Below are 26420 nucleotides of genomic sequence, written 5' to 3' on the forward strand. Positions count from 1 at the left end.
GCACCAAAAAGCAATTCCAGTGCTGCTTTCCCCATTGCCAGCCCGGCAAGCATTGATAAAAATAGTGCCACAGAGCCTGCCACAGAGCCTGGGCAAAGACAAAATTCATATTGAACCACCCTATCTAATTCACACAGCTCAGGCTCAAGCTTAACCATACAGTAAAGGGAAAACATTTAAAGAAATCTTTTGATAATTTGAAAAAAAATCAATATATTTAGACTTTCCTCTGGAAGAAAAACTGATTAAAATATTAATTGCCTGTGCTGATCTAGAGGGGTTTTTGAAGCTCTTAATGATCCAAACTGCTGGTGAAGGTGTTGGCCTTGATGCCATTTCCTTTTAAAAAGCAACAAAGCAGCTCAGTGAGGCCAAGCATCTTGGTTTGATATTTTCAGGGTGGAACATTTTGATTTTTCAACTTACAAAGATTTGCTCCTTTAATTCTTTGTACATAAAGCTGAGGCTGAAATCAGAATGAAAGCTTTCAGTTTAAGCTAATTAATCCAAACACTTTGATTCAAATCCTGTTGTGTTTTCTCAGTTTTGCTCTCCGGGAATTTATTTTAAGAGTCTGCATTCCATTTTTAGACTAGGGGGAAAAAATAAAAGTGAGATTTCCTAGAAAAGAGATAACCCACTGCCTACCTGGGGCTAGCCTTTCTGCACTGTTTCATATGCTTAGACACGTAGAAAGAAATTATCTTTTCTTAATTACATTGTTTGGCCTCCTTCTGAACTACGCAGGCAGCGTGGTCTAGAGAGCTGGTCTGAACTTTGCTGCCAGCCCCCAGAGCGAGCAGTGCCATGCACTGGCCTGAAGGTCTCCCAGATTCTCCTGGAAACACCCTGATTCTCGGTTTCCGTATGAAACAATATGAGGAACAAAAGGAAAAACAAGTTATCATGGTAACGCCACTCCAGCAATAAGAAAGAAGCAGCATTTGCCAAGGCTAAATTGCTCTTTCTGAGAAGGTGGTGCTCCCCAGGGAGCTCTGGGAAGACGGGAGGTGTGCCAGCCAGCTTCCACAAGCGGAGAGGTCCAAGGGCTGGGCTTCTCACAGGCTGTTTGTGGTAGGCAAGGCTGTCCATTAACATCTAGGGATCCTGGGAAGGAGGATGTTTCTTCCTTCCATCAGTCCTTGCTGCTTCAGGGCAACTTAGAAGGGGAAACTAAAAATAAACCCAACTTCCGATGACCTTTAATGGGTTGAAGCATAGTTGGCAATGGGAAAGCAGGTCAGGTACCTCGGGGGCTAGAGCTGCAGCTGGTATAAATCTCTCTTTGCATTGCTTTGCTGATGCCACTCGGCGTTGTGGGGCCACTGTCCCCGATGGGTCCCCGCTCGCCCTGCAGCAGGGCCAGGAGCAGGGCCTATGCCAGCACGGTGTACATGAACTCAGCGACACATGTCTAGGGGGAAAAGAAGCTGCCCCACCTCAGGCAATAAGCCCCGATACCTCCTGGGAGCCCCAGCCTTGCTGTGTGCCACAACAGCGTGCTCCTTGGCTTTTCCTGTGTGCTGCTGTGGCAGAGATGTGCACAGGAGCCTTAGCTCTCCTGAAAGGCTAAAGAGTGAGAGACTCTTGAGGGTTTTAGGTGTAGAGAATTTTAGGGCAAACACTGTTTTCCAATGTCCTGAAGCCTTTGCCAGCATCCTTCCCTTCGGCAGGTCATGCAGGACCTCTCCTTTCCTGGAGTTCTGATCTTTCAGGAGGGGAGGTAAAGCACTCCTGATATGCAGGAAGAGTCACTCCAGAGCTTCCACAGCACCTTGTTTCACTTATCTGCTTTTGATTTCTGAATATCTCTTGCTAAGGACTCAGCCTCTGTGATAAGATGGATAATGCCAAAGGACCTGTAGCTCCTCCTGTGCACAGTGTAGGCATCCCTCCCTGGCTTTGCAGGATGACTACAGGTCACAGATGATGGACTATGGTGCACACAAGCATGACCTGGAGCATACCCAGTTTACAACTATTCTCCATTGGCTAGAGGGTTTTTTTCCTGAAAAAATTTGCACAGCACTAAAATTAATGACTGAAAATGTGAGTTTGATTGAAAATAATCCATCATTTTGCTATCGCTTTGATGCAGGCAGCCTGAGGAACATCTGCCTCTGCCTGTCTGTGTCTTCTCCTGCCGACATGGGGAATTGCTGGGAAGGGCTGTTGTGCTGCTGTGAAAACTGGAAGAAAGCCAAACCACTGGAGAATGCCTCGATGGTTGCTGCAACTGAGGAAGAGGAGTAGGGTCCTGTGCTGCATGAGGCACCAACTGCGCTGTCAGGTCCTACCACAGCATCTCAGGACCCCTCTTAAAACACCCACTACAAAGTTCACTGTCTCTGCTCCTAGTTGCTATGTTTGCCATAGATTTCCAAAGTAAAAATCTAATCTTCATCATCTGGAAGGTAATCCTGCCAGCATGAGAAGAGCAAGTCTGGCTTTCCATCAGGGAAGCAGGCAACAGCATCTGACCACTCCTGACTTTACCTCAGCCAGCCCCCACCTCACAGGCAAGGCAGGGGTCAAGACAAAAACGGGTGGGGAGATGCATAGTCCTGCAGAATTTCCTCCATCCCATGACACAGATAATGCACCGTGGTATAATGGGATCTCCAGACCCCTTAGGCTTCTCTCCTGCCTTTGGGAAATATTACAGCCCCGGACTTACAGGCTTCTTTTGGAAAATGTCACCAGCTTCCAATGAGTCAGTCCTGCTTCTCTGCAGCCTGCCCAGACCTCCACAGGAGGCATCAGGCTGTGCTGTGCTGGGATCCCTGTGGGCATCTCACTGCCGTTGTTTGGACTTAACTCTTGTTGCTGGGAAAGGAGAGCTTCTCACTGCCAGCGCACGTGCAGGCAGGTCTGCTGGCAGCTTGGGCTGGCAGGGATGCGTTCAGCCAGCTGGTGCCTCTGGGACAGACAGACAGACACATTTGTGCGAGGGCACCCTGGAGCAAGGGCTGCAGCTGGGATCTCTGGCCAAGGCATTTCCACTCCTCCTGCAACTGTGATTCACAGGGCCTGGCAGTGAAGGTTGTTCACCAAGATAACTGCCAGTCGAAGGGGAAATAAAGTGGGTGGAAAGCCTGGAGCTGCTACAGGGAGACCTCTGAAAGTTGTTCCACGTGACTGTACGTGTGTGTGTTTTCAAATGTGTATGTATGCATGTGTCTGTACTGAGGTGTGCTGAAAGGGATGCTATGGCTTCAAGTAAAATAGAAATGCCAGAGCTAAGGTGTGCTTACACGATCTTTTAACTCTCTGGCCTCTCCTAACCCTGTCTCTCCTGGACTTGGGCCCTGCTTTCCAATATTTCCCTTGCAGACTTTCCATTCCTAACCCAAGACACGGAGGAGGGAGAAGGGAACCCCTTCTCCAAGGCTTTTTCCCCACACCCCACTCTGTAGGAGCAGGAAGGGGGCTGCCCCTCCATCCCTAGGGACCAACACCCCTTCCCGGGGACAACAGCTGAGCCTCAAACAGAAACCTGTGGCTGGTGGCTTCCCAGGTCACCAGCTGCAGAGAGGCTGAGCATGATTTCTCCTCGTTCCTGGTGTTAGTACAGCACAAGATGCATTTTGAGCCCAGTTTCTGGTGATTTCACATGGAGACAGCAACTTCCAGCTCTCCCAGTAATCAGCCAGCTGATGTTTGAGTCAAGGCATCAGGAAAGAAGAAACAGTTATCAAGTGGGTGAGGAAGGTTCGGTTCAGGTGACTCTCCCAGCATCTCACAAAGACACAGAGATAAGAATGTCAGTGTCCATGGAAGCCATCAGTAAAATTAAATGAATTTAGCACCTTGTTTTCTTCTGTCCTCTTACCAACATCCATATCATGTCTGTTTTCATTGAAGGATACAGGGTCCTGCAGGCAGCAGCTTCCTCTGCGCAGGCTGAGCTACATGGTACATGCTGGGTACTGAATGAGGCAGGCGCCTTATGGGAAAAATACGCATCTAATCATTGCTGTGAAAGACTGTGTTGCAAAGCACAGACACAAAGGGATGAAAGGAGTCTGCGTTAACATCCTGACATTTCCTCATTTCTGACTTCTTGTCTCAGGCATCCTCAACACCCTTTTATGGCAGCTTTTGCAGCTGGTTTCCTCAGTCAAAGAAAAGGAAATGGGATTTCCAAAACCCCCTGGGACAGCGCAGATGGTGAGGAGCTCTGACCAGTGCCCCGCACCATGGGTCCCTGCCGCAGGTTGGCCAGGGGCCGGTTCCCTGTGTGGGAGTCACTGGCTGAGGTAGGGAGTGGCAGGGCTTTGAGCTCCCTGCTGTCAACTCACCAGTGCCAAAATCCCATGGTGAGGAGCACCTGATGCCCTGTCCACCTGCCCTGCTGTCAGCATCCGCTAGCTCTTCCCCACGGCACATCTCCATGGTGCTGGGACCATCAAGCAGAGAGGGCATGGAGCACAAGTTCTGTGCTGGTGCCTCCTGAGCTTGGCTGAAGCATCCTGTCCTCCTCCACAACCCTCTGAATCCCAGCCTGTCTGTGCTGGAAATTTCAAGTTGTTCTGAAGGCAAGGAAGTTAACAAGATTTGGAAACCAGGTCAGCGGAAGAAGCTTAATTAGCTCGCTGAACCGTGGGGACCAGCTCACATCATATCTGCTTTATTGACTCTCCAAACAGACATTATTGATACAGTAAGTGTGAGCTTTGCCGTGCTGGGACCCTGCATTAGGTGGGGATGCCCTGTGCTCTTGGCAGGCTCAGGGAAACTTTGCAAAGGGCCCCAAGTCAGCACCACGGGACAGCTTGAGCCATCCTGCTGTGCTCTGTCAGCAAAATTGCTTTGCTCTTGCCTGCTCCCCTCAGCCCTGCAGGGGACCCCGGACCTCCAGTCCACTGCTGGTCCTGCTCTTGCCACCCACCCGCTGCCTCTGGGGAGGGGACAGAGCCAAAGAGGACAGGCAGCAGGGCTTGCAGTGAGCTGGCTGTGTCACTGGCAGCACAGGCGTAGCTCACACGACCTGCTCCCTGTCTTGTCATGTCACCGCAAACATCCGCTGCTGCAAATAAAACAGCAAGAGAGAGGGAAAGCAAAAGGCCCTCTCTGGGCCGCACTCCAGCCCCAGGAGCAGGAGAGATGCAGTGCCTGTCACACCACATGAAAAACACCTTTCATTAGCAGCAAGATCGTAGCTCACCCCTTTGAATCGCAGCGCAATTTCTTGGGGGCTCGGCAGGCAGAGGGGGCACAGCTCGCACCCTGGCAGCAGCTCTAATGGGTAAGGCTTTATTCTGACAGATAGCTGCTCACGAACAAAACAAGGAGCTAATGGCTTTGAAGTGTTCCAGGAATCCTGATGCACTGCCGGCAGAGAAGGCTGCTTGCTGTTTGTGACAGAAGAGCCCCCTCTCCATCCTGCAATCTGTTGCTGTGCAGATACCCCCAGCCTTCTTCCTCCTCCTGATGTGGGACAGACACCTTGCCTTGCAAGGACTGACAGGGGTGGCCAGCCTGGACAGCTGCTGGAGGGGAACCTTGGCACTAGAGGAAATCTAGATAAATCAAGCATAAATTCTATCTATCCTGGGGGAGCGTTTCTTTGCATGCTCAGCTCCTACAGGGCTAAGCTGGAGAGCGAACAGTACGGGACTGGCATCCAGTCCCATGTAGGTCTGGATAGGAGCAGCATCGGGTGGGGTGGCTACCCTGTGGGGTGTGTGTTTGGGGGACTCGGTGGCGAGGAGGGACTAGTCTGGAAGGTCCTGGGAGCTGCAGGCAGGGCTGACAGCAGGGCTGTGAGCAGGTCACTGAGCAGGGCAGCCTGCGGGACTGAGGGCAGGACTGCAGGTAGGGCAGAGCAGCAGGCAGGACTGAGGACGGAGCAGCAGGCAGGGCCAGGGTGGAGGCAGGACTACAGGCATGGCAGAGCAGAGGCAGGACCGCAGGCAGGGCTGGAGTGCAGGCAGGATGTGGGCAGGGCAGGGTAGGGCAGCGGGTAGGGCAGCAGGCAGGACACAAACGGGGCAGTGGGCAGGGCAGGGGTGTGGGGTGCAGGCAGGGCAACAAGGTGGGCAGGCGGTGCCCAGCAGATGATGCAGTTTCCCCTCTGTCCCCCATACTGCCCCCCTGGTCCCCTCTGCCACCCCTTTGGTCCCCTCTGGCCCCCATACTAACCCCTCCGATCCTCTCCCTCCCTGGTGCGCCCCTCCCCTACCCCCTCTGCCCCTCGTATCCCCCCCCGGTCCCCTCTGCCTCCCGTGTCCCCCCCCCCCCGGTCCCCTCTGCCCCTCGTATCTCCCCCCGGTCCCCTCTGCCCCCCGTGTCCTCCTCGATCTCATACAGCACCCCCCCCCCCAGTCCCCTTTGCCCCCCGTGTCCCCTCGGTCCCCTATGCCCCCGCGTCCTCCCCTCGGTCCCCTCTGCCCCCCGTGCCCCCCTCGGTCCCCTGCCCGGTGTCCCTGCCCGGTGTCCCCCGGTCGGACCGGCGGGGCGGGGCGGCCGCTGCGCATCCCCCGCCGGGCTCCCCGCCCGCTATAAGAGCTGCGGCCGCGCTCGGCAGCGGGACCCTCCCCCGGGACCCTCCCCTGCCCTGGGCCGGTCCTGGGCGTCCTCCTCCTCGCCGACAGCCTTGACCTTGGCCGTCGCGACCCGTCCCGTCCGGGAGCGAGGGGGCGTTGGGGCTGGGTCGCGGGCGGCGCGGGATGCGTTAGCCGGGATCGCGCAGCAATCTCTCTGCTGGCAAGGAGAAGGCGACCTCCTCCCGCTGCCGGGGGAATAAACGCGGCTTGAGAGAGCGTCCTTGCCCCCTGCGCTGAGTGAGGAGGACGAGGAGGACCGGCAGGATGAGCACGAGCAGTAAGTGCGGCGCTGCCAGCATCTGCGGGGGGAACGGGGCTGATGCTGCGCTGATGGAGCTGGGGGGATCGAAAAGAAAATGACAAAACGGCGCTGACGAGCCTAACGGGATGGATTTTTCTAAATTTTCCTGCCTGCCATTTTTTTTTTTTTTCCTTTGCTGGCCCTTCTTTCCTGTGGGCTAAGCCGCGGTGCTAATCTCCACGGGGCGCTGGGCTTGTATTTCTGGGGCTCGGAGGGCAGATCGTGGGCTAAAATGTCGATATGCAACATGGTGAGGGGGAGCCGGGAGCGATCTGACAGGCAGAAGGCTCGCTTGGTTATGCTACTGCCGATGAATAATTGGATGCAGGGGGAACAGCCGATGGAGACGAGGAGCGGGGTGAGGAGAGACCCAGAAACCAGGGACCTGAGCAAAGCACAGGTGCAGTATGGAAAAACGTACCTTCTGCAGATGGGGATGTGGCTGTTTCTATTGTGTGTGCTGAAAGAGAGTAGGGACAGAGGCACTCATGCACCGTGTATGAATTTCTAAAGAAGCAGAGCTTGGAAATGTGCTGCATAAGATAAGAACTGGCACCTGGTACTTGTCTGGTTACCTCTGCTTTTGTGTCCTTCTTGTGAAGTCTGGAAAGATTGATCACATTTGATTGAGTCTCAATAAATTTTGTTTTCCTCACTGATATGATGTGTGACAGCTGTACCCACCCCACTAGCACAGCTTTGATCCGTTCCTTTAAAAGCAGTGAGCCCCCAGCCAAAGGAGATGATGCTGGTGGCCACCTAAGGGTCTTCCTCCTGAGACAACCTGCCCAGGGAAAGTGCCCCCCATCCTGTAGGTCCTAGAGGCCGTGTGAAGTGAGGAGGGCTTCCCCAGGCAGAAAGCAGCAGGGCAGTGACTTCTCCATCACATTGACGTGTTGAGATTTCTCAATCTGAGGGCTTGGGGTGGTTCCCGAGCAAAACAGCGTGAAAAATTCCTTGGCATGCTGCAAGGCAACAGAACAGGTGATTCCAGCTCTGTTGGGCTGTGTCAGAGGCAAGAAAACTTTCCAGGTGCCATCTGCATGAGCCACACCTGGAACAGGAGCTAGCCCCCTTCCCAGGGCTGGCAGTGCCCACGCAGGAAACAATAGAGACTGGTTCTATCTGAGACAGCTGGATGACTGCTAACAAAGGGTCGTCCCTTCTGCCTCTCTGGGTGACGACCTCAGGTCTGGTGCAGAGGGCTGGGATGGCACATTGTGCTGGGATGGCACATTGTGCTTGCTGGGGTCAGTGACCGCACTGGTCAGATGGGGCTGATAAGCTTCCTCTAAGCCAATTTTGACAAATCCATGTTGGTTCCTTTTGGGATTCCTTTCCAGCTCTTAATAGCCAGCTTAGCTGCTGATAATGATAAGGCCTGTTTACGGTGCTGGTGTGTTATAACTATCAGATTGCGCTGCAAAACTCCTTTACTGGGTCCTCCCACGCAGCGAACAGTGCCAGCAAACCCAAACGTGCTGCCTGCCTGTTGCTCTGACATGACTCACAGGAGGAGGCCACGGGGCAGGCAGCAAGTGCAGAGCGGGGAGTCATTGGGGAGGTTTTCCTCCTTCTGCCACTGCCTTGCTCTGTGACCTTGGGCACATCACTTGGCTGTGCCTCGGCTGCTGGGTTTGCCAGCAGCAGGCTGCCCCTGTGGCTCTTGCCCAGCCCCTTGGATGGCTTTGCAGTCTTTGCCTAAATATTGCCATTACTGCTTCCTAAGAAGTCATGTGTTTCAGTAAAGGTTTCTGAACTCTGTCATATCTGCTGATCGTTTCCTCTGCTCTATGTTGATTACTTATGGTCTCTTTGGGACCACACTCGGTACAAGGGCTGTGCAAACCCTGCAGAGCAGTAGGCTCTGTCCTGTTAGACTTCCAGGCTTTTTTTCCCAGTAATGGAGGAACTTAAAGTAGGGCTTGTCATATGCTAATGCTGGGTCATGTCTTTTCTTAGCAATGGCACAATCCTCTCCCCAGCTGGTTCTGTGATCGAGGCATGTGGGGCCACCTCTTCTGTCAGCATGTTCTATGCTTGGTGTGAATGTTGCCAAAAGCTGCCTCTCCTCTTGCTGCTGCTTTAGTGCTGTGCATCCCTCACAGGCTGTGTGCCTGCAAGGCAAAAAGAAGCCCCGGATCCTCGTGTCAGTGCTGTCTATGCCATCCTGATTTCACCCCACCAACGCTATGTGGCAGTGACCTGCAATGGCTTTTGTGGCCCATTGCTAGCAGCCAGGAGCTCAGTGCTACTTGTTGGTCAGGGAAGCCTCTCAGCCTTGCTTGCAGCTCTGCCTCTCAGGTGTGGCCAGCTCTGCTGCTCCCTGCATTGATTTCCACCACCAGTGTAGTGACTGAGAGCTCAGATACAATGGGGTCCAGTCAGCAGAATCAGCTGGGCTCCAGCCTCCCAGGTCTGGTGTCTCTTGGTGTGCAGGACCCTACCTGTGCAGGTATGAGGAGGGAGCAAGACACAGGAAGAAGAGGAGGATGGATGATGCTGACAGATTGTGTATGGGGTGATGATCTGCAGTCCTATCTGTGACTGCAGTACCAAAGTTCTGGGGTTGGCAAATGAATGAGACTGGTGGTGTTGTATCCTCAGCTGTGCATCTCATCTGTGAGTTCCCACACTGCTTTCAATCTTACTCAGTGCATTTTGATAACTCTTCTGTCCTGTCTGAAGCTGACGTGAGGCAGGAAACCCGGGGCTGTGGGCTGCTGCTGGCCTCAAGCCATGCTGTTGTGCAAAACTGTTGGCAAGACCTCCAGGGAGCTCTGTGCAGGATTTACAGGGCTGTGCAGGTGCACTTCATGCACAGTACACAGGAGCCTCGCCTGCCCCTGCTGAGGGGACAGGGGTTTGCTTTTCACCCCAATATGGGTCCCACTGTTGGAGGCCCCATGTTATCTCCTCTCCCATGATGCAAGGAAGGCAAAGCCATATGGAAATTTTGCTCTTTTAAGGGGAAGAGGAAAAGGCCATTGATCTTGTGTGTAAACTCATATCCTGAGGCTGCAGAGCAGGCCAGGCAGCCCTGAGGGTACAAAGATTGTGCTGGCTGGGAAGGCAGCCTCTCCTCCTGGGCTCATCAGGTGTGCAGTGAGCATTTGGAGGGCACAGTGTTGATATTTACATTAGCCATGCTATTTATACTTCCCACTCCAGTTAGCACTGCTAATTGGTTGCAAATAGATTCATATATTCATAAACAGGTCTGTCAGTGCTGTGCTGCATTTCCACTGAAGCTGGCTCCTGTAGTACAAACCCTCGTCCAGGAGAACATCCCTTAAAATCACCCTCTGAACTACCCTACGTTCCAGGCTCAGCTGCTTCTGTGCAGGGAGGCTAATGTGGCCAGTACTGGGTTTGTATGCATTGAAACACAAAGAGTTGAAGCTGTCAACTGCTCCAGGTATTTGAGACTTTGAAATGGTTGTGAATAATCCCTTCTACTGCTGTGAAGGTAGCCAGCAGGTCTGGGTGCTGCTGGTCCATGCAGTGAGTATGGCCTGCGAGTAGGGGATCACCCTTGGAGGACCCATGAGAGATGACATTTATACATTGTCCCATCTCTCCCAGCTCTTTTGGAGTGGGAGGGGTCCTGCTGGAAATCTTGGCACTGGTCTTTTTTGGGAGCAAGGTCTTTGGCACTGGTCTTTTTTGTTGTTCTGGGTTACCTTGGTCTGAGCAAAGACATTCACAACTCCTGGAGGAGGTTAAACCCCAGTGGACTGGGTCAAATCTGATTTGGCTGGATCTGGGTTGCAATGGATGATTGAAACTGGTTCTCAAACTAGAGATCCTCCAGACACCCTTCTGTCCCCAACATGCATCCTGAAGACAGCAGAGCTGTCTATCCCTCATCCTTTTCCCTCCGAGCAGCTGACAGCCAGTTGGAGCATGGGTTGCTCTTGCAGAGGATTTGATACGTGAGGTGGAAAGTTTCCCCAGACTATCCCAAATCCTGGCACCTCTCAAGTTCCTGCTTGGAGGCTCCTCTAGGCTTAGAAATCTCGGCAAGGGAGACATGAGGAAAGGCTGGCCAGCTAAGCATTTGGGCAGGAAGGCTTCATGACAGATACTGAGGAGCGCAGCATGTTTGCCTAGTTATTTTTGTCTTCCCTAAATCATGCTCCCTGTTTCACGGTGATCTCTACTAAGCCTCGTTACCCATTAATCTCTAGGCACAAGTGGTTGCAAGGTGTTTACCAGCAAACTCTATTAAGTCCCTGTGTAAATAAAGAGGATTCACGTAGTGCTGCAGGTCTCTGGGAGCTCCAGCTCTGCTCTGCATAGCTGTTCAGGCAGGGTGATTCACCAGGTTTCCCCACCCTGTGGGACAGGACCAGCTGAGGGGAACGTGATGTTGCTGCTGTGTTCAGAAGAGCAGTGAACCCAGAGGTATCAGCCCATCAGCGTGATGAGCAGTGTCGGTGTCTTCTCTGTGAAAAGGCTCTAGGTTTTGCAGGAGTGGCAAGGGCAGAGGTGTTAAGGTACAGCTGAACCTTTTCATTCATAGCATACATGGTTCCTGGTCAACACTGGTTCCTGTTTCATCTTAGCAATGCTGGAGGCTGCTGCAGGTATATAGTGAATGAGGGACAAAGCACAGCTTCAGTGACGGGGCACTCAGAGTGAGATGCTGTGTAGGCTAGTGGTGTTGCTGCCTGGTCCCTGGGTACTTGGTGAGATGGGCTTTGGCTCTGGATAAACCCTTGTGCTTCTCATCCGTGCTCTCCCCGAAGAGAGCCAAGCAGAAGCCTTCCTTCTTGGTCAGGTTATCATGGAGGAGGCTTGTAGAAGTGGAAGAGCTTTTGGGGAGGCTGATGTACACTCAGAGTTCAAGGCACAGGTGCAGCTGGGACAGAGAAGAGAAGAGGGACATAAATGCAAGACAGAGTCTTGCAAAAGGTGGAAAGCTACCCTTCTAGTATGTTCTCTTTAAACCCAGCTGTGAACATTACCTAGTGTCTGTGCTTCTCCAAGGAGGGCTTTAGCACTCGGTTTTGCAGAACTGGGGCACCAGGCTTTCCACCCACAATTTGGACCTCTCAATTAACACTCAAGCCTGACTGCCACAAACAACCTAATATAAATTGTCCCCTCTGTTCTGCCGGGCAGACTTGCAAAGGGACAGTCATCTGTTTCATTTGCTTTGGTGCCAGAAAATTTGGAGCCCAGGCAGCTTCTCTCTGTCCTCAGGCTGGTAGATGGACTCCATCCTCTTCCTAAGCTTTGTTCAGGCTCTCCTGCAAACCATCTTTCTTGGCAGCTTGCCCTTCGAAGAGCAGAAGCCATGGAAAGTGGCCCTGCAGGCCAATGAAGTGCGTGCTGTAAAGTCAATTGAAGCAATTGAATTATTTCAAGGGCCTACCATGCTCTTGTAAAATAAATAGCGAGTTTTTTAATGACAAAGTGATGATCAGTTTAGCTAGATAACTGTATTTGTGATGCCAGCAGGCTAGACTACTGACAGACTGTCCTGTTACCAGCAAGGAGTCAGTGTGGTGCTGCCTTCACTCCCTGTGAAAGAGCGAAGACAAAGCCACCAAGTGCCTGCCAGACCCTGCAGTCCTATCATGATGGTGCCATAATGAAATGGCTGGAACATTTAATTAGATATTTTTAGACTAAATACATCAGTGCCTCTCAGCTGTGAGCACTGCAGCACCTCCAGAAAGCCTCCTGGGGGTAGACTGGTGATGGCAAGGAAGCAGGTGGAGGGTGATGTGAGAAGGGGGCTTTGCAGGGTGAAAGGGGGCTAAGAGTGACCACAGTAACCATAGAAAAGGCAGAGCCTTAAGTCCAGATGTTCACATCCAGGAAGTTTGCTTGTGAGCAGCTCAGGGCAAGTGGGCAGGATGACTGGCAGCCTGCAGTAGGGAAGGTAGTTCTTGCTTGGAGGACACCTAGGCTGTCCCAAGGCGTCATGAGCCCAGCCTCTCTATCTCTTGAGTCTATAGGCTCAGTAAATCACTAGGGCAGTAGAAGAGATTGAGTACAGTGATGCACAGCCCTGATGGACCTGGCTTTCTAGAAAAGGGCTGCCTGAAGCCTAACAGGATCAAACTGAGTGCACAGCTCCCACTTACTTGATGGTGGCTCAGGTTTTTGGTAGATCATAGCTTATACATGCTTTTTCCAATTCAGTTATAGTATTCCAAATGCTTTATTAGTATCAGCTGTAAGCCATGGGCTGGGAAGTTACGTGCCTTCTCTGCTGTCTGCCATGGAAATCTGAAAGAAAAAGAATCTGGTATTATGGTTTCCTTATTCAGCCGATCTGACCTTCCTTTCTTCTTAGCCTTTTTACCCTGGCAAAGTCCTCTGACCCCAAGCATGACTTGTTTTTCTGTTCATCGACTTTACTCCACCTCTATAATGAATAAATAATTTTGTTTCTGAGACTTGAACTTGGAGGGGGAAGAGATGAGAGCATGTGCTTGAGGGTTTGAAGCCATCCTGTGGGCTTCTGTGTTCTTTCTTGGTAACAAGTGATGCATTTTGGAGAGCACCACACTGCTGTGGGAAAGGAAAGGCTTCGCTGGTGCAGTTCCAGCCCTGAAACACTTCCTCAGCTCAACCCGAGTCCATTGCAATCTCAATTTGAATTTCAGGGTTTGACCTATTCTCACAGTAGTGAATTATATGATGGATTTTTGGATTCATACAGCCAGACTGCAGTCTGCAGCTGAACAAGGCAGGTCTAACCTAGACTAGGACTCCCAAGTGTGAGCTTGCAAAGTGCATGTGCCAGGCTCTGCAGTGAAGCTTCCCTCACAAACATGGTTTTAGTGTCTTGCTCCTAAAAGCACAGCACAAGGCCCTGCTTGTTCTTCCCAGCATCTGTTTTGTATGGGCTGTGCTCTGAGGATCTTGCTGCTTTTTTCTTGTCATCCATCCCTTTGCCAGCCCTGAATCTCCTTGCACAGAAGTGTCCCAGGGAGGACTGCCCAGCCCAGGGGTGCTTGTTTGCCAAGGGAAGCTATTTATAAAGCAGCTGGGGGACTGGGCGAGTTGTTCTCTGGCTCAGCAGTACTTGCTGGGGCATGTTGGGTGCTGTTGGGTGCTGTAGCGGGATCTCCCTGTCACAGTTGCTCCCAGCCCAGATTCTCAGTGGAGAATCCAGGGAGGGTCCTGGCAAGATAGCCAGCCCAGTGTGGCTGTGTTTCAGCCCTATCAAGGACTTTTCCCAGCTAAAATCTTTAGAAGAGGAGGAAGGAGGGAAGGAAGCTGTGTGTGAAACCCACTCTGTTGCATGTCAGGAGCTGCAGCTCATCCAAGCCCCAGAGGGAGGGCAGCTGCCTCCCCCAGCGGAACCTCTTCAAAGGTCCGGGCTTCCTTGCCCAACAAGGCAGGGCTGGATCTGGGCTTGCCTGGCAGCCACTGCCACCTCGCCTGTCTACTACAGCACTGAATCAGAGTGCTCTTCCCAGGGAAAATAATCCCCAGGCAGCTTGGCCAAAGTGGTGCCTGGCTGGGGCAGTGAGTGGCTTTCCACAGCAAGTCCTCATGGTTGATGCTTGCCCTGTGAGGTGGGCATTAATGGTCAGGTGCTGAGTACAGCAAAGGCATGGAAATGCCTTTCTTGCCCAGCCCAAAGAAATGGAAGCTGGGGCAGATAGAGGTCCCAGAGCCCCTCCAGAGGTGGTGCAGACCCCACTTGCTCTGACCATCCAGCTCAAACACAGCCCCTGTAGGGCAGCTGGAGGTCTAGGGCAGGCAGGTGTGCTGCAAGATTCAGCTTCTCCTGCCATCTGAGCAGGCAGCTCTGCTCCGGATTTTCCGTCTCTCTGCTCGTCTTGCAGCAGTCCTCAGAGCGTGATAGAGTACAGGCTTCCCCCAGCTCTTGTCTGCGCTCAGACCACAGCACAGCGCTGGTTCCCACAAACACATCCCTCCCTCCCTCTGCCTCGGCTGCGTTTTCCAAGGGGCTGTGGCTTCCCTCCTCTGCCGTGGCACCTTCTCCATCAGCTCCGGGTCCTCAGAGGATGAAGAAGGTGGAACAAGGTAAGATGAGCTCCCTCTAACCTCTTAGGTGCTATAAATAGCCGCGTCACCCAAGCATCGTCGGAGAGTGATGTGGCTGAGTTCAGGCTCCTCTGAGCTCCTGCTGCCTCCGTTGCAGACACACCCAACGCTCCATCATCAGAGCCGATGCACATGGGGTTCCTGCAGGTCTGGCTGGTGACACAGAGCATGTCATCGCATTAGCGCGTGCCGGGACACCTCCTGGGTTATGCACAGCTTAATCCCATCTGGCAGCTGCCAGGGCTGGTATCCTGCGGTTGGGTCAGCGTGCCCGCACCTCGCTGGCAGCGGCAGCCAGGCACCTTGCAGCAGGGAGCCTTCCCCCCGCAGTAGAGATTTAGCAGCCTGCTCTCGGCTCTTGCCAAGCTGAGCTGTGGCACAGGTGTCATGAACAGGCCAGGGCAAGGGGATGGCTTTGGGACATGTGTCAGGTCTTCAGGGAAGGGGAAGGCAGCTCTTCTGTAGGAAATGATGGGATTGGGGAAAGAAAAGTGGTTTTCGTGGTGCTGTTGGAGTGCCTCTGTGGTCTCTGAATGCTCCTTTGCTTCCTTCACCCAGGCTGGGCTGGACTTGATCAGGAAAACGTGGACCTTCTTGTTTATTCAGGCTGTTGTCAGAGAGATTCATTTTTGGGGGTAGGCTGTACCTTTGGGAGGGAATTTTGCTGGCAGCACCAAGATATCCCCCAGCTCTTGACTCTCTGGGATCACCTCTTGACCGCCAACCAGCATGGGCACAAAGCAGTTTAGCAGCTTAAAAGTGTATGGACATAGGATGAGAAGTACAGCCATCTTCTCAGTAAGGAAGCCCTCCTTCATCTGGCAGCAGATGCTAATGCATGAAGCTGGATGATCCCCAGCTTGTGGAGCCTTTTATTCAGTGAGCAAAACCATCCCTTCAGATGCTACTTGGGAGAACTTGCACTGTTGCCCTACCATGTAGCCCAGCCACCCCCTCGAAAGGTACAGGTTGGAACTGATCCTTCCCCACTGAGACAAGAGGTGCCTGGCTGTGCTGCACTGGGTGAGCTGGCCAGGAAGAGCACAGGGACAGAGTGTAGATGTCCTCCCCTCCTCTGCTCTTGGGGAAAAAAAAAAAAAAGTCACTGCCCGCCTGGTGAGTTATGTGGTGATGACGGCTCATGATGGGTTACATATAAAATCCCTTGCATCCCTGAGGATGCTACCAGTTGAAAGCTTTTATGGCATTTTAAAAATAGGCACAGAGGGGGAGAGAATGAGAAGATGGATAGGTAGGTGGATCCCTAATAAGGAGAGAAAAGGAAACAGCTAGAGAGGGAATGGAAAGACTTTAGTGAACGGCATGTGAGTGATTGCTGAGGGAGGGGGTGGTGTGGTCATACCGAGCGGCTGAGCTGCATGCCCAGCGGGAATGGGAAACCCTATAAAAAGCCTGGCTGTGAGATATGCTCTTTGCATGTGCCGGGGAGAGAAATGGGGTGAGCATCAGCTCGGGCTGTGTCTCCTGCAGACGCTGACTGCGTTCTACAAGTAGCTGTTAGAAATAATCCATGACTCCTGGATGGCTGGGCCTGGGCTGGCCGCTGCTGCAGTTGTGTGATTCCCTGAACAGCTCCAGGCTCATCTGTGCTCCTTTCCCTGCCTCGAGGCTCAGGCTGACAGCCTTGCCTGGGAGCTGATGGATGAGGTTGGTCCTGGCTCTGGCTTTCCTGAAGGTGGCTTTTCCCACCTGGGCTGTGCTCCAAGAAAGATTGAGAGCTGCCTCTTTGGTCTGTCTTCTGATTTCCTGCTGCCTGACAGCTTGCAGCACCTAGAGGCAAGATGTGGTGGGGGGGGGGGGCATGCCTGTGGCTGATTGAGGGTATAGTTCCCCAGCGCCTGGCGGGAGCGGTGGTCCCAGAGCTGCTGCCAAGAGGTCCTTTCAGCGGGACAGCCCTGCTCTGCCTTGCATCACTGCCAGCACAGTGCCTCCCAAGTCCCAAGAAGCAGCTTCAGGCCCTTCCTTGTGCTTGTGGCAGCTCTCCCCATCACTCAGAGAAGATTACACGGAGTGTCTCCAAGAAATGCTAATCGCTTTGGCTTGCGCTTGGTACAGCAGAGCCACTGGGCATTCAGAGCTCTTAGTCAGCTTAGAGATCTGCCAGATCCTTCCTCTCCTTCCCCTGGAGAGCTGGCAGAGGTCTGCCGTAGCGGCTGCTGATCCCTGCATCCCTGGGCCCCAGCTGAGCTGCAGGCTTGCACCCGTGCTGGCCCAGACCTGCGGTCCCAAATACCCAGTGGCACAAAGCACAGTGTGTTCTCATGGGGTCATTGCAACCTTGTGGTGAAACACCCCAAGCTCAGCTCCTGGCAGGCACAGCACAGTGTCTCATCTCTCTGACGGAAAGACAACAGGAGTTTCCCATCCTGAGGCATGAGGATCGAGCTCGTGCTGCGGCAAAAGCCCTCAGCACTGTTCTGCTGTCAGTCCTCCCGGACCCCTCAGCTGCTGCCGCCTGCCCCTGCTCTGCCACTGGCAATTAAAGCTCTGTGCAGCCGGTCTCCTTTGGTGCAGGCTGCTGAGAAGCATTCCTTGGCTTTGCCCTCGCTCGAACTGCAGGGGAAAAACGCTGCTAACAAGACTCCTCTGTTAGACTTGCCAGCCTGCCACATCCAGGCAGTCTCCCTCTTGCTTGCTTTCTTGTCTTTTATTTTTTCTTCCTCATCACCTAGACAAATAGCCAGGGAAGCGGAGGCTGGTGATGGGTTAGCCCTGCCTGCCTCTGGGCTGGGGAAGGGCAAAGCCGGGGAGTGTGTTGCACTGGCCTCTTGCGAAGAGTTGCCACTCACCTGTGTGCTGGTCTGGCTGTACTTCTCCAGCCCACAACACTTTTTTGTAGTGCTGCAGCACAAGAGCTGAGGTCTGAGCCCAGTCACCCTCTATGGGTGCTGAGGTCTCTTCCTTAACTCCTTTACTCAACCTTAGGGCAGCCCCTAGCTTGGGGAGGGTGAAGAGCTGCCTCCTACCCTGACTGGCTTCTGCTGACTCTGAGGAGCTTCTCACCTGGTCTGAAATAACTTCTGGAGGAGCAGTAGAGTGGTCTGAGCCAGCAGCACCGTCCTTGCTGGTGAGTGCCTGTTATCCTCCTGAAGGCAGAGGGTATCCTCAGTCCCACCATGGGCCTTTCCTGGGCTTTCGACTTTCCTGGGCTGCTGTGAGAGCATCCTATGGGCGCGTGGCAGAGCAAGGGCTCGCCAAGAGAGGTCATCTGCGGCTGCCCCAGAACTCGCTCCCTGCTTTGCTGGTCAGGTGGCATAAAGGGTCCGGTTTGGGAAATAATTCTTTTCCTTGGCAGGCAGTTTTTGGTTCATTTAAGCCAAAAGCATGCACAACAAAGAACATGTTCATTTTTCTCCCTTGAAAGGGAGCTTGTTCCCTGGAAAATGCCAGCTCTGCTGGGCCTGTTGATTGCCTGTTAATTGTCACTAATGAGGAACTGGGCAATGTGGCTTCCAGAGGCTGGTGGGGACAGACCGTCGCTTCTGCTTAAAAAGGGATATCTCAGCGGGAATGGAGCTGTGACCTCAAAGCAGGCAGGTTTAGCTGCATGAATGGGTTTGTTACTGGAGAATGCCTCAATTCCTGTACCTATAGCATGGGGCACGGCAGCACTTAGCCCTGACTCCAGAGTGAAGGGTGTGGAGGGTTAAGAGGATCTCTGGTGCTTACTGTACACAGATGGATTTATTTACATGTATATTGCAGGGAGGTGGAATGGGGAGGGCTAAGCCCGTGCTGCCCAGGAAGGAGGGAGGGTTAAATCTCTGTGGCTCTCGCATGTTGGGAGCACGGGGCTGCCGGGCAGCAGGACCTGATGCCAAGGCTTGGCTGTTTGCCTCCAGCCTGATGGTTGAAGGCTGTTTTTCTCCTGGCCCTGATGAAAGGCTTTTTAGCAGGAGACAGTCACGTCTGCCTGCCTGCCGCTTTCCGTGCTACAGCCCCCCCCTTCCTTTTGAAGTTGGGTTTCTGGGAGTATGCAGGAGCTGAGGAGAGCACAAGTGTGGGAAGGAGGAGGGGAGAGGATTACATCTGTGCTGAAACCCCTTGTATGCTCATGGGAGTTCATTGTTCTGCATGTGCCTTGTCCTGCTGTGTCCCCCACCATCCCCAGTCTGGTTTACTCTCTCTTGGCTCCATCACTAGCCACCCTATGCTCTGCTAGCAGAGGCTTAAGACGTAGCTGGGGGGATATTAAGCCCCTCTGAGAGTGTTGTGCTGCATAAGCACCACTGCAGAGATGTGCAACGAGGCTGGGCTCTCTCTTCTCCCACAGCAGCCGCTCTCCTGGTGCCTGTCACCTGCTGCCCTGGCTGCTCTTGTAGCATCTGCAATAATTAATTTGGTGGTTTCTCTCATCTTCTCTTTGCTAAAATGCCTGAGTTGTCTCACCTGGTGCTTTTCCCAAGAGTTTTCTCAGTTTTTTCCCCATTCCTACCTGGCTTTCCTGTACAGCCAGCCCTGCTGACCACCTCCCTCTCCCCAGGTACCTGCTCTCATCTCTGCAATCAGTGGGCTGAGGCACCACCCTAGCACTCGCTGTCTGCCTGCAAGAAGCTGTTTCTGTGTTATCTGTTCTCTGTATCATGAGGGTGGCTCAGCAGAGGGGGAACTTCCCTGTGGGATTTGTTATTTCATTAGAATAAACAGCCAAGTGGAATGTTATTTTCCATTCCAGCTAAGAGAGGTTGTAGTTGCTGCTTTTTGACCCAAACCCTGGTGTCCGTATTTTAATTCTCTGTCTTCAATGAAGTGGGATGAAGAAGTGAGAGCAGAGCATGCTTCGGCAGTGGATGCAGCTTGTGTTCCTGCAGTGCAAGGGCTTATGTCAATATATTTGTGGTTGTCTCTGCCTCCTACCCTGACCTTGGATTAGGGGTTCGGGTGAGTCTCAAGCCATACAACAAAATGTGCTTTGTCCCATGCTGCCTCCATGCTCCTTTCATAACCAGCCTTGGAGATAACCCACTACTGTGGGTTTGGGACTAGCTATTGCTCAGAAGGGTCCTGTTCTCCACTTGGGGGTCTTGACAGTCTGGCCTCCAAAGTGCCTTCTTGAGGGCTCAGGGGATGCAGGCTGCACTGTTCTGCTTGTGAAATAGCAGGACAAACAGGCTGAGAAAGGGTTCTGGACCCCAAAACTGGGGTTTGTGGGAGCGTGGGCAGCCCTGAGCTAGCATGCTGCATGTGATGTGCTGTGACCCAAAAGCTGGGCTGCTCCATCTATGCAAGTGGAAGAAGATGGGTGCTGAATAAGCTGGTCCCAGACACCCATCTGTCGGTCACCTTAAGGGTCTCTTCAGTTTGAGATTGGAGAGCTGCCTCAGGGTGTGGGAAGGGCTCCTTGCAGTCTCCTGGGTCTCTAGGACGTCCTGCAGCGCAGCTTCAGGCTGCCAGCCTGGGAATTGATGTGGGACATGGCATGTCTTGGAGGGACCTTTTGCTAGGACAGTCACAACAGGGCTGACAGACAGCGTCTCTGTGGTGTACTCCGTGTGCACCCTGGGTCATCTTGCTGAAGGTCATCCCAAGGTGAGCAGCCTGAAGGCAGCTCTTCTCCTATCTCTTCCACAATGCCTGTGCTTTCCCACCCTGTCGCTCCCTCTTGCCCCAGACATCCCTCCATGACTTTAGACTGTTTCCATCTTTTTTTGTGTCCCCTTCCCCATTTTCTTCTTTCATTTTTCTCTGTTGCTCCTGTCAGCTTTGTTCACCCCAGCTGTGTACTGGGGTTGCCATGGTGACTGCTAGAGCATCTCTGCATCCCGGAGCAGTGGTCCTGTGCCTGCCCTGGCTGTGGGGCGCCCACTCAGACAGGACAGCAACCACCCCCACCAAGGGGGATGGAGATCCCTGGGGACATCCCAGCAACACAACCTGATGTCAAGGGAGGGGGCAGTTCAGGACACAGGACAGACCTTGCCAGCCCAGGATGAGGCCACACAACACCTTGCCGGGGGCGGGTGGGGAACACGTTGGCAGGGCTGGCTGTGTGACACAGCTTTATTTACCTCTCGCTGCCAGAACTGTTAATCTTCAATAAATATGTTTTTAATGAGCAAGCGCTACTTAAGGAAAACAGAGGAGCTGCAGCAGCCCAGGCAGTCCCTTTAGATTTAATGGGGCACTATCACCTGCCAGCAGAGTGGAATGTGAGTCTAAATATATGAATATAGAGCTGCACCCCAGTGCAGGACATGTGGACCTTTTTTCTTGCCCTTGGGAATCAGCTTCCTTTTCCCATTCTAGGAGCCATGCTATATTGATTTTCTTGATATCGTTGCTTATTGCTGTGCTGCAGTGACTTGACCTTGCCTTGGCCAGGACTGCGGGGTGCAAACCTCCCCATGTGCTTGGGCAAAGCATCACCTGGATCCCAGATCCAGTCCTTGGCTCTGACTTGTGGAGAATCATGGCTGGCAGTGGGGACTTGGATGGGTCCCCTGGTCTTGTAAGGCATCCCCATGAGCTGTGCTCTGCTATTGGAGGACATAAGCAGAGCCCTGGTTTAGAGGCAAGTCTGTGGCTTTGGCTTTCTGGTGCTGCTTTGCAGACAATGTAGCTTTTCAGTGTTTGTCAGAGCTTCTGTACCCCTTTCATGAGATAATTAGGATGACGTCTTATTAGCTGATTACTGGAGAAACATATATTTACTGAGGATTTATTCTGGAAACAACATTAATCTCCTGTATAGTTGCTAAACCCCCATAAATAATCTGATTTTGATAATCAAATGCTATTGCAACCCCCTCCCCCCATAAATCTCAATTAAATGCACATTTAATTCACATAAAGTTGCCAAATTTGCTTGTATGCTTCTGTCCTGCTGTTTGCCTCAGGCAGATGTCTGTGTATGTGTGAGCTCAAGTCTGTTTATCAGACAGCCCAAAACCAGAATATAGACTGCCAAGGCAGCGCAGTTATGGTAACAGCAACGCTCCTCTCCTGTGGTCTTAGATGGGGAACCCAACACATCCCAGCTTCCTGCTGCCAGAGCTGCTCAAACTCAAGTGCTTCACAAACATCCCCATGCGTGGCCCTTCCCTGGCTGATTCCTTGTGCTGGAATTTGCAGTGAGGAGAACAGGAGTAACCATAGGAGCCAGCACCTGGAGCACCCCAGCCTTGCTCAAGGTGCATGGACATGGGTGTGCCTGGGGAGAGGCAGGGAGGGGAGGTGCAGTTGCTGAAACCCGTGCAGAGGCTTTCAACAGCATTAGCGTGGGATGAAAACCTAGGTCTTGCTGGGCTTGGTTGAGTCCTGACCAACCCTGCGCCAGCCATGGAGACTTCTCAGGCCTTAGTGCCAGCGAGTGGCTCACAGTGGGAAGAAACCTTCCTGGAGGAAGGAGGTGGCTAGCCCTGGACTTATGACATGAGGTGTTGCCAGCTTCTTCTGGAGCTGGAGGGAGATTCTAGGCATCAAATGATGTTGTCAGAGCCACATTGATTTATTTTTATCTCCTTGGTTTTGCAAATAGTACGCAGCTAGCTGCAGCGGGGAGTGCTCCAGAGAGAGCTGGACTCGTAGCAGAGCTCTGGAGGTGGTGGTGATGTGGATCCACACTGAGGGACTGGATTGCAGCAAACCTCCTGCTGCCTTTCATGGTGTGGGGCTTTGACACTCACCTGTGCTGCTCAGGTGCTGTCCCTGCAGCTGCAGGGGGTGATGGTCTTTGGAGTGCAGGCTCCCCATCCCTGCTGCCTCTTCTGGGGTGCCAGGAGTGACAGCCTGGGCTATGTTCATCTCTGTGATGGGGACCACACTAGGGGAGCCATAAAGGAAATGATGAAGCTGTTTAAATTGCTGAGAAGATGTCTACTAAGATCTCCTCCTGAGCCTGGCTGGAGCCCAGCCTGCTAATTATGGTGGTAGGGGATATACACAAACATACAGATGGCAAGAAGAACAAAAACTGCTTCTAATATTGAAAGCTCAGTTTCTGGCCAGCTGAAACCAACACATGGCAGAAGCTAAACGTTACCAGCTTTGGGTGAGGCTGAAGCGTATTGCCAGCCTGTGCAGGAGCTGTTAGAGCCCTTACAGAGCCCAGCGGGAATTTTGCTTCTCCCAGGGCAGCAGGATGGACCTGAGCCTGCAGCTGCTGTCAGCAGAGGAGTGGGGAGGCCAGGCTGTGGTGGTGGTATCTGTTGATCCTTGCAGTGCCAAGGGGCTGTGCTTCTTGGAGCTTGTAAAAGATGCTCTGTCCCACAGAATTTTACCCTTCCCATGGGCACTAAGGATGGAGTGGGTGAGATGGACATTGGTCAGCAAGGGGCTGGTGTTTTTCTAGCACCGTTCTGAGGAGCCTGTGGGACAATGCACCTGCCTGATCCTTGTGCCATCCTGCAGTGCTTGTGGTGCCTGAAACCTGTTGGTGGCCGTGGGGCTGTCCCTGGCATGGTGCTGTCCCCCGCTCCACCCCACCACCCACACAGACCTGGTGCCTGCTGTTCTCCATCTCTGCCACCCATATGCAGAGCCAGGTGTCTCAAATAAGCTCCATGGGGGGTGGAACACAATCTTTTTATGACCACTTAAAGGCTACATTTGCTACCTTTAACAGAATTAGAGTGTGGATCACAGTAGATTAAGAAAAGTAGTAAACACCCTCTGTGCTGCCTGGTCCTCCTCTGCAGGGAGGGACCACGCTGAGGCCAGGAAGGCTGAGGTTCTGCTGAGCCCTTCTCTGAAAGGGGGTTTGCACGGTTTTTGTAGAATGGTCTGTATTAATTGACTGCAGATATGTGGTTTTGTTTCTTTTGACCCCATGGTTTGCAGGCAGTTTGATGGTTCAGCAGTGCCCTTTGTGCTGCAGCCTGGGCTGTGTGTCACCCCTCCCAGGAACACAGCTGATGGGATCCCAGTTGTTTTAGAAAGCACCTTGCCAGGATATAAGAAGAGTAGATAGAGGAATTTGGAGCCTGCTGGGAGAGCTCCTGATGGTGCTTTGTCGCCAAGCCTAAGCAGTAATTCATCCCCTGGAATGGGACTGGCTTGGGGGGTGGCTGATCTTGAACCTCCTGTCCCTCTGAGCATACACTGATTGCATTGAGATTGGTCTGTAACATATGCCCCTTCCATGCATCCTATTTATGGGGAGATTGTCCCCTCTGTGACGCCAGGGCTTGCTTTGCCAGCTGTCACCTCCTATCCAAATTCCCATTTCATTGCATTAATATCTATACAGTGTCTCTGGATAGAGATTTGATTTCAATTCCCTTCCTGGAGTAGAATGAGTTAAAAATAGCAAATCCAACACCCCTCATTCCCTCTCTGTGACGCAGTCTCCCAGGTTGGAGTTACAATGACAGAGTGAATATGGTTTAAAATAAAACAAGTCAGTGAACTGCACTATGCAGAAGAGGAGAACAAGCTCCAGCCTGTAGAAGTGACATGGAGATGTCTCTGGTCTTCTAACCTTTGCCTGCAGAAGGCAGGAGTTGGGAATTGCTCTGCCTTGAGGTGCTGCTATGGGCCAGATAAGCGATGCTACATGCAGAGCAATTAGTGGAGTAGTACAGGAGGCATTCAGCCCATCAGGGAATCAACTGATCGCAGAAGAAACCAGGAAGAAATTAGCTCATTGCATCATGGTTTTGGGCTCATCTCTAGAGCATCACGTGCAGGCTGCCTTGCCAAGTATCGGCTGGATGCTAACCTGAATGATCAGGCCAGAGAGGTGCTGGACTCGGCAGCACTGTGGTCCCCCTGAAATAGCTGCTTGCAGACACACAGACTCACCGGGTGGATCCTCTCCCAGAAGGGGTACCAGACTATATAAGCAACAGCCTGCTGCAAGGTGGCGGATTGCCAGCCTGGCTGCATCTCATCTAACAGGGCTTTTTCTCTGCTCTGGTATAGAAAATTCTAAATCCCCACATTTTTCATTCTCAGACACTGCCCTAGTTTAAAAATGCTGGCTCCTGGCTTGCTTTGTGATTTTTTTAGATATAGCATCCTTTGTTTTTGATGTATGCACCATATGTTTTGAAAACTGCAGCAAAATCCATTGGGCTTGTGGGTGGAGGTTAAAGGGAAAAAGCATTTCCATACGGGAAGCCACAAATGCAAAACACAGCAGCAAACAGAAAATCCCTCCATGCATCAGCCAGAAATAAGCTCCTTTCTGTCCTGGCTGTCTCTGGCGTGTTTGTGTGCGTGCGAGGAACAAGCCTGAATGTTTCCATTGTGTCAGCTCCTGTCCTGGACACCCTGGTACTGACTTCACAGCCCCCTCCAAGGCCCAGCAGGAGATGCCACCGTGTCAGAGACCATACGACAGCTCCTTTGCCCTTCCCCTTCCTCAGAAACCCTCTTTGCTGCTTTCTAGGGGTTTAATTTTTTTTTTCTTTTTGTCTGGGACAAAGCCCCCTGCTAATTCTTGTCCAGGCTGCTGCATCCCTGGTTGGCAGCAGCTGGTGAGCTTTGGTGGCAGAGGGGAATGTCCACCCCCAGGCTCACTGCACTCATACAAAGCAATGACTGTATCCCAGCATTGAACACAGCCTCTATTTAGTAGGAAATTTGGCCTCAGCAAAATGACGAGCTAACGGTTTTTATCTTTTGGCCAGGACCTCAAGTTTAGTCTCTTCTACCAGTGCACATCTGGCACGCCTTGGCTGTAGGACTCAAGAGCATTCTCTTGCATGGACCACCCCAAACCTGTCCAGCCTGGTTAAAGCAGAAAATAGCATCATGCGGGCTGGGTCCAATCCTCAGCTGAGGCATGCTCCTATTCTCACTGTCTGAGTCTGCTGGGTGAGCTGTTTGGCTGGCTGTAGCTCACTCACTTGTCACGTCTCATGAATAAAATCTGAGGGAGGAGATGGGCCAGTGCCTGGCTGCCAAGCGGGCTGTCACCCTCAAGACCACCCTGCCCAGTCTCCTCCCCAGCATCACCCAGGGTGGGCAGGAGAGAGGCTGGGTTGGCCAAAGGCTTCAGTAGGAGGGGAAGAGGCTGGTGGGACCCATGTGGTTATGAGGTGGCCTGAAGCTCCTGCCACCTCTTGCTGGGGGTGGCAGCTTGGGTTTGGCCCCACACCCAGTGTGGGGTGGGATGCAGTGGCTATGTGTGCTGAAGGAAGGAAATGTCGTGGGATGGCTGCAGCGGAGGGAGGGGATGTGGGGAAGACTCTCCTGCTTGCCCTTGCTCTGCAGCATCCTCTTGCACTGGAGATTTGGAGCTGGGACCATGTCATCCCACGGGGCGTGTGTGCCCTGGGGCTGGCAGGTTCCAGCAGCAGGGCAGAGAGGGGCTGCTACCAAGGATTCTCCTGTATGCTGCAGCATGGTGTCCTCCAGAGAACAGGGCTTCAGGTGGTCCTCCGTGCACCTGGGATCACGGAGGGCCGCCAAGAGCAGCCATGTGTCTATGTGGCTGCTCGCGTGGGTTTGTACTCACCTAGGTGCCTGCCCCAGGGTGGTCCCTAGCTCTGCTTTCGAACGCAGGAAGAGCTTGAGCCATGGTTGTGTGACGTGTCTCTGTGCAGGATGCACTCATCCGCCTCACGCCC

General features: G+C 52.8%; 1 protein-coding gene across 11 annotated transcripts in view; it reads left to right on the forward strand.

Annotated features, from left to right (window-relative positions):
* Positions 1 to 6580: 6580 nt before the first annotated feature.
* Positions 6581 to 26420, forward strand: part of ABLIM3 (actin binding LIM protein family member 3) — a 53602-nt gene continuing 33762 nt past the window's right edge. For 8 of the 11 annotated variants that reach the window (XM_069869484.1, XM_069869473.1, XM_069869478.1 and 5 more), the window contains exon 1: positions 14832 to 14865. In XM_069869484.1, the coding sequence (XP_069725585.1) occupies positions 14847 to 14865 (19 nt within the window). In that variant the 5' untranslated portion in view covers positions 14832 to 14846. Of the gene's footprint in view, positions 6826 to 14773; positions 14866 to 26420 lie in introns of those variants that run through there. The other 3 variants (XM_069869476.1, XM_069869477.1, XM_069869475.1) reach the window with 2 other exon arrangements.

This window comes from Phaenicophaeus curvirostris, chromosome 15, assembly GCF_032191515.1.
Source record: "Phaenicophaeus curvirostris isolate KB17595 chromosome 15, BPBGC_Pcur_1.0, whole genome shotgun sequence".
NCBI classification, from domain to species: domain Eukaryota; kingdom Metazoa; phylum Chordata; class Aves; order Cuculiformes; family Cuculidae; genus Phaenicophaeus; species Phaenicophaeus curvirostris.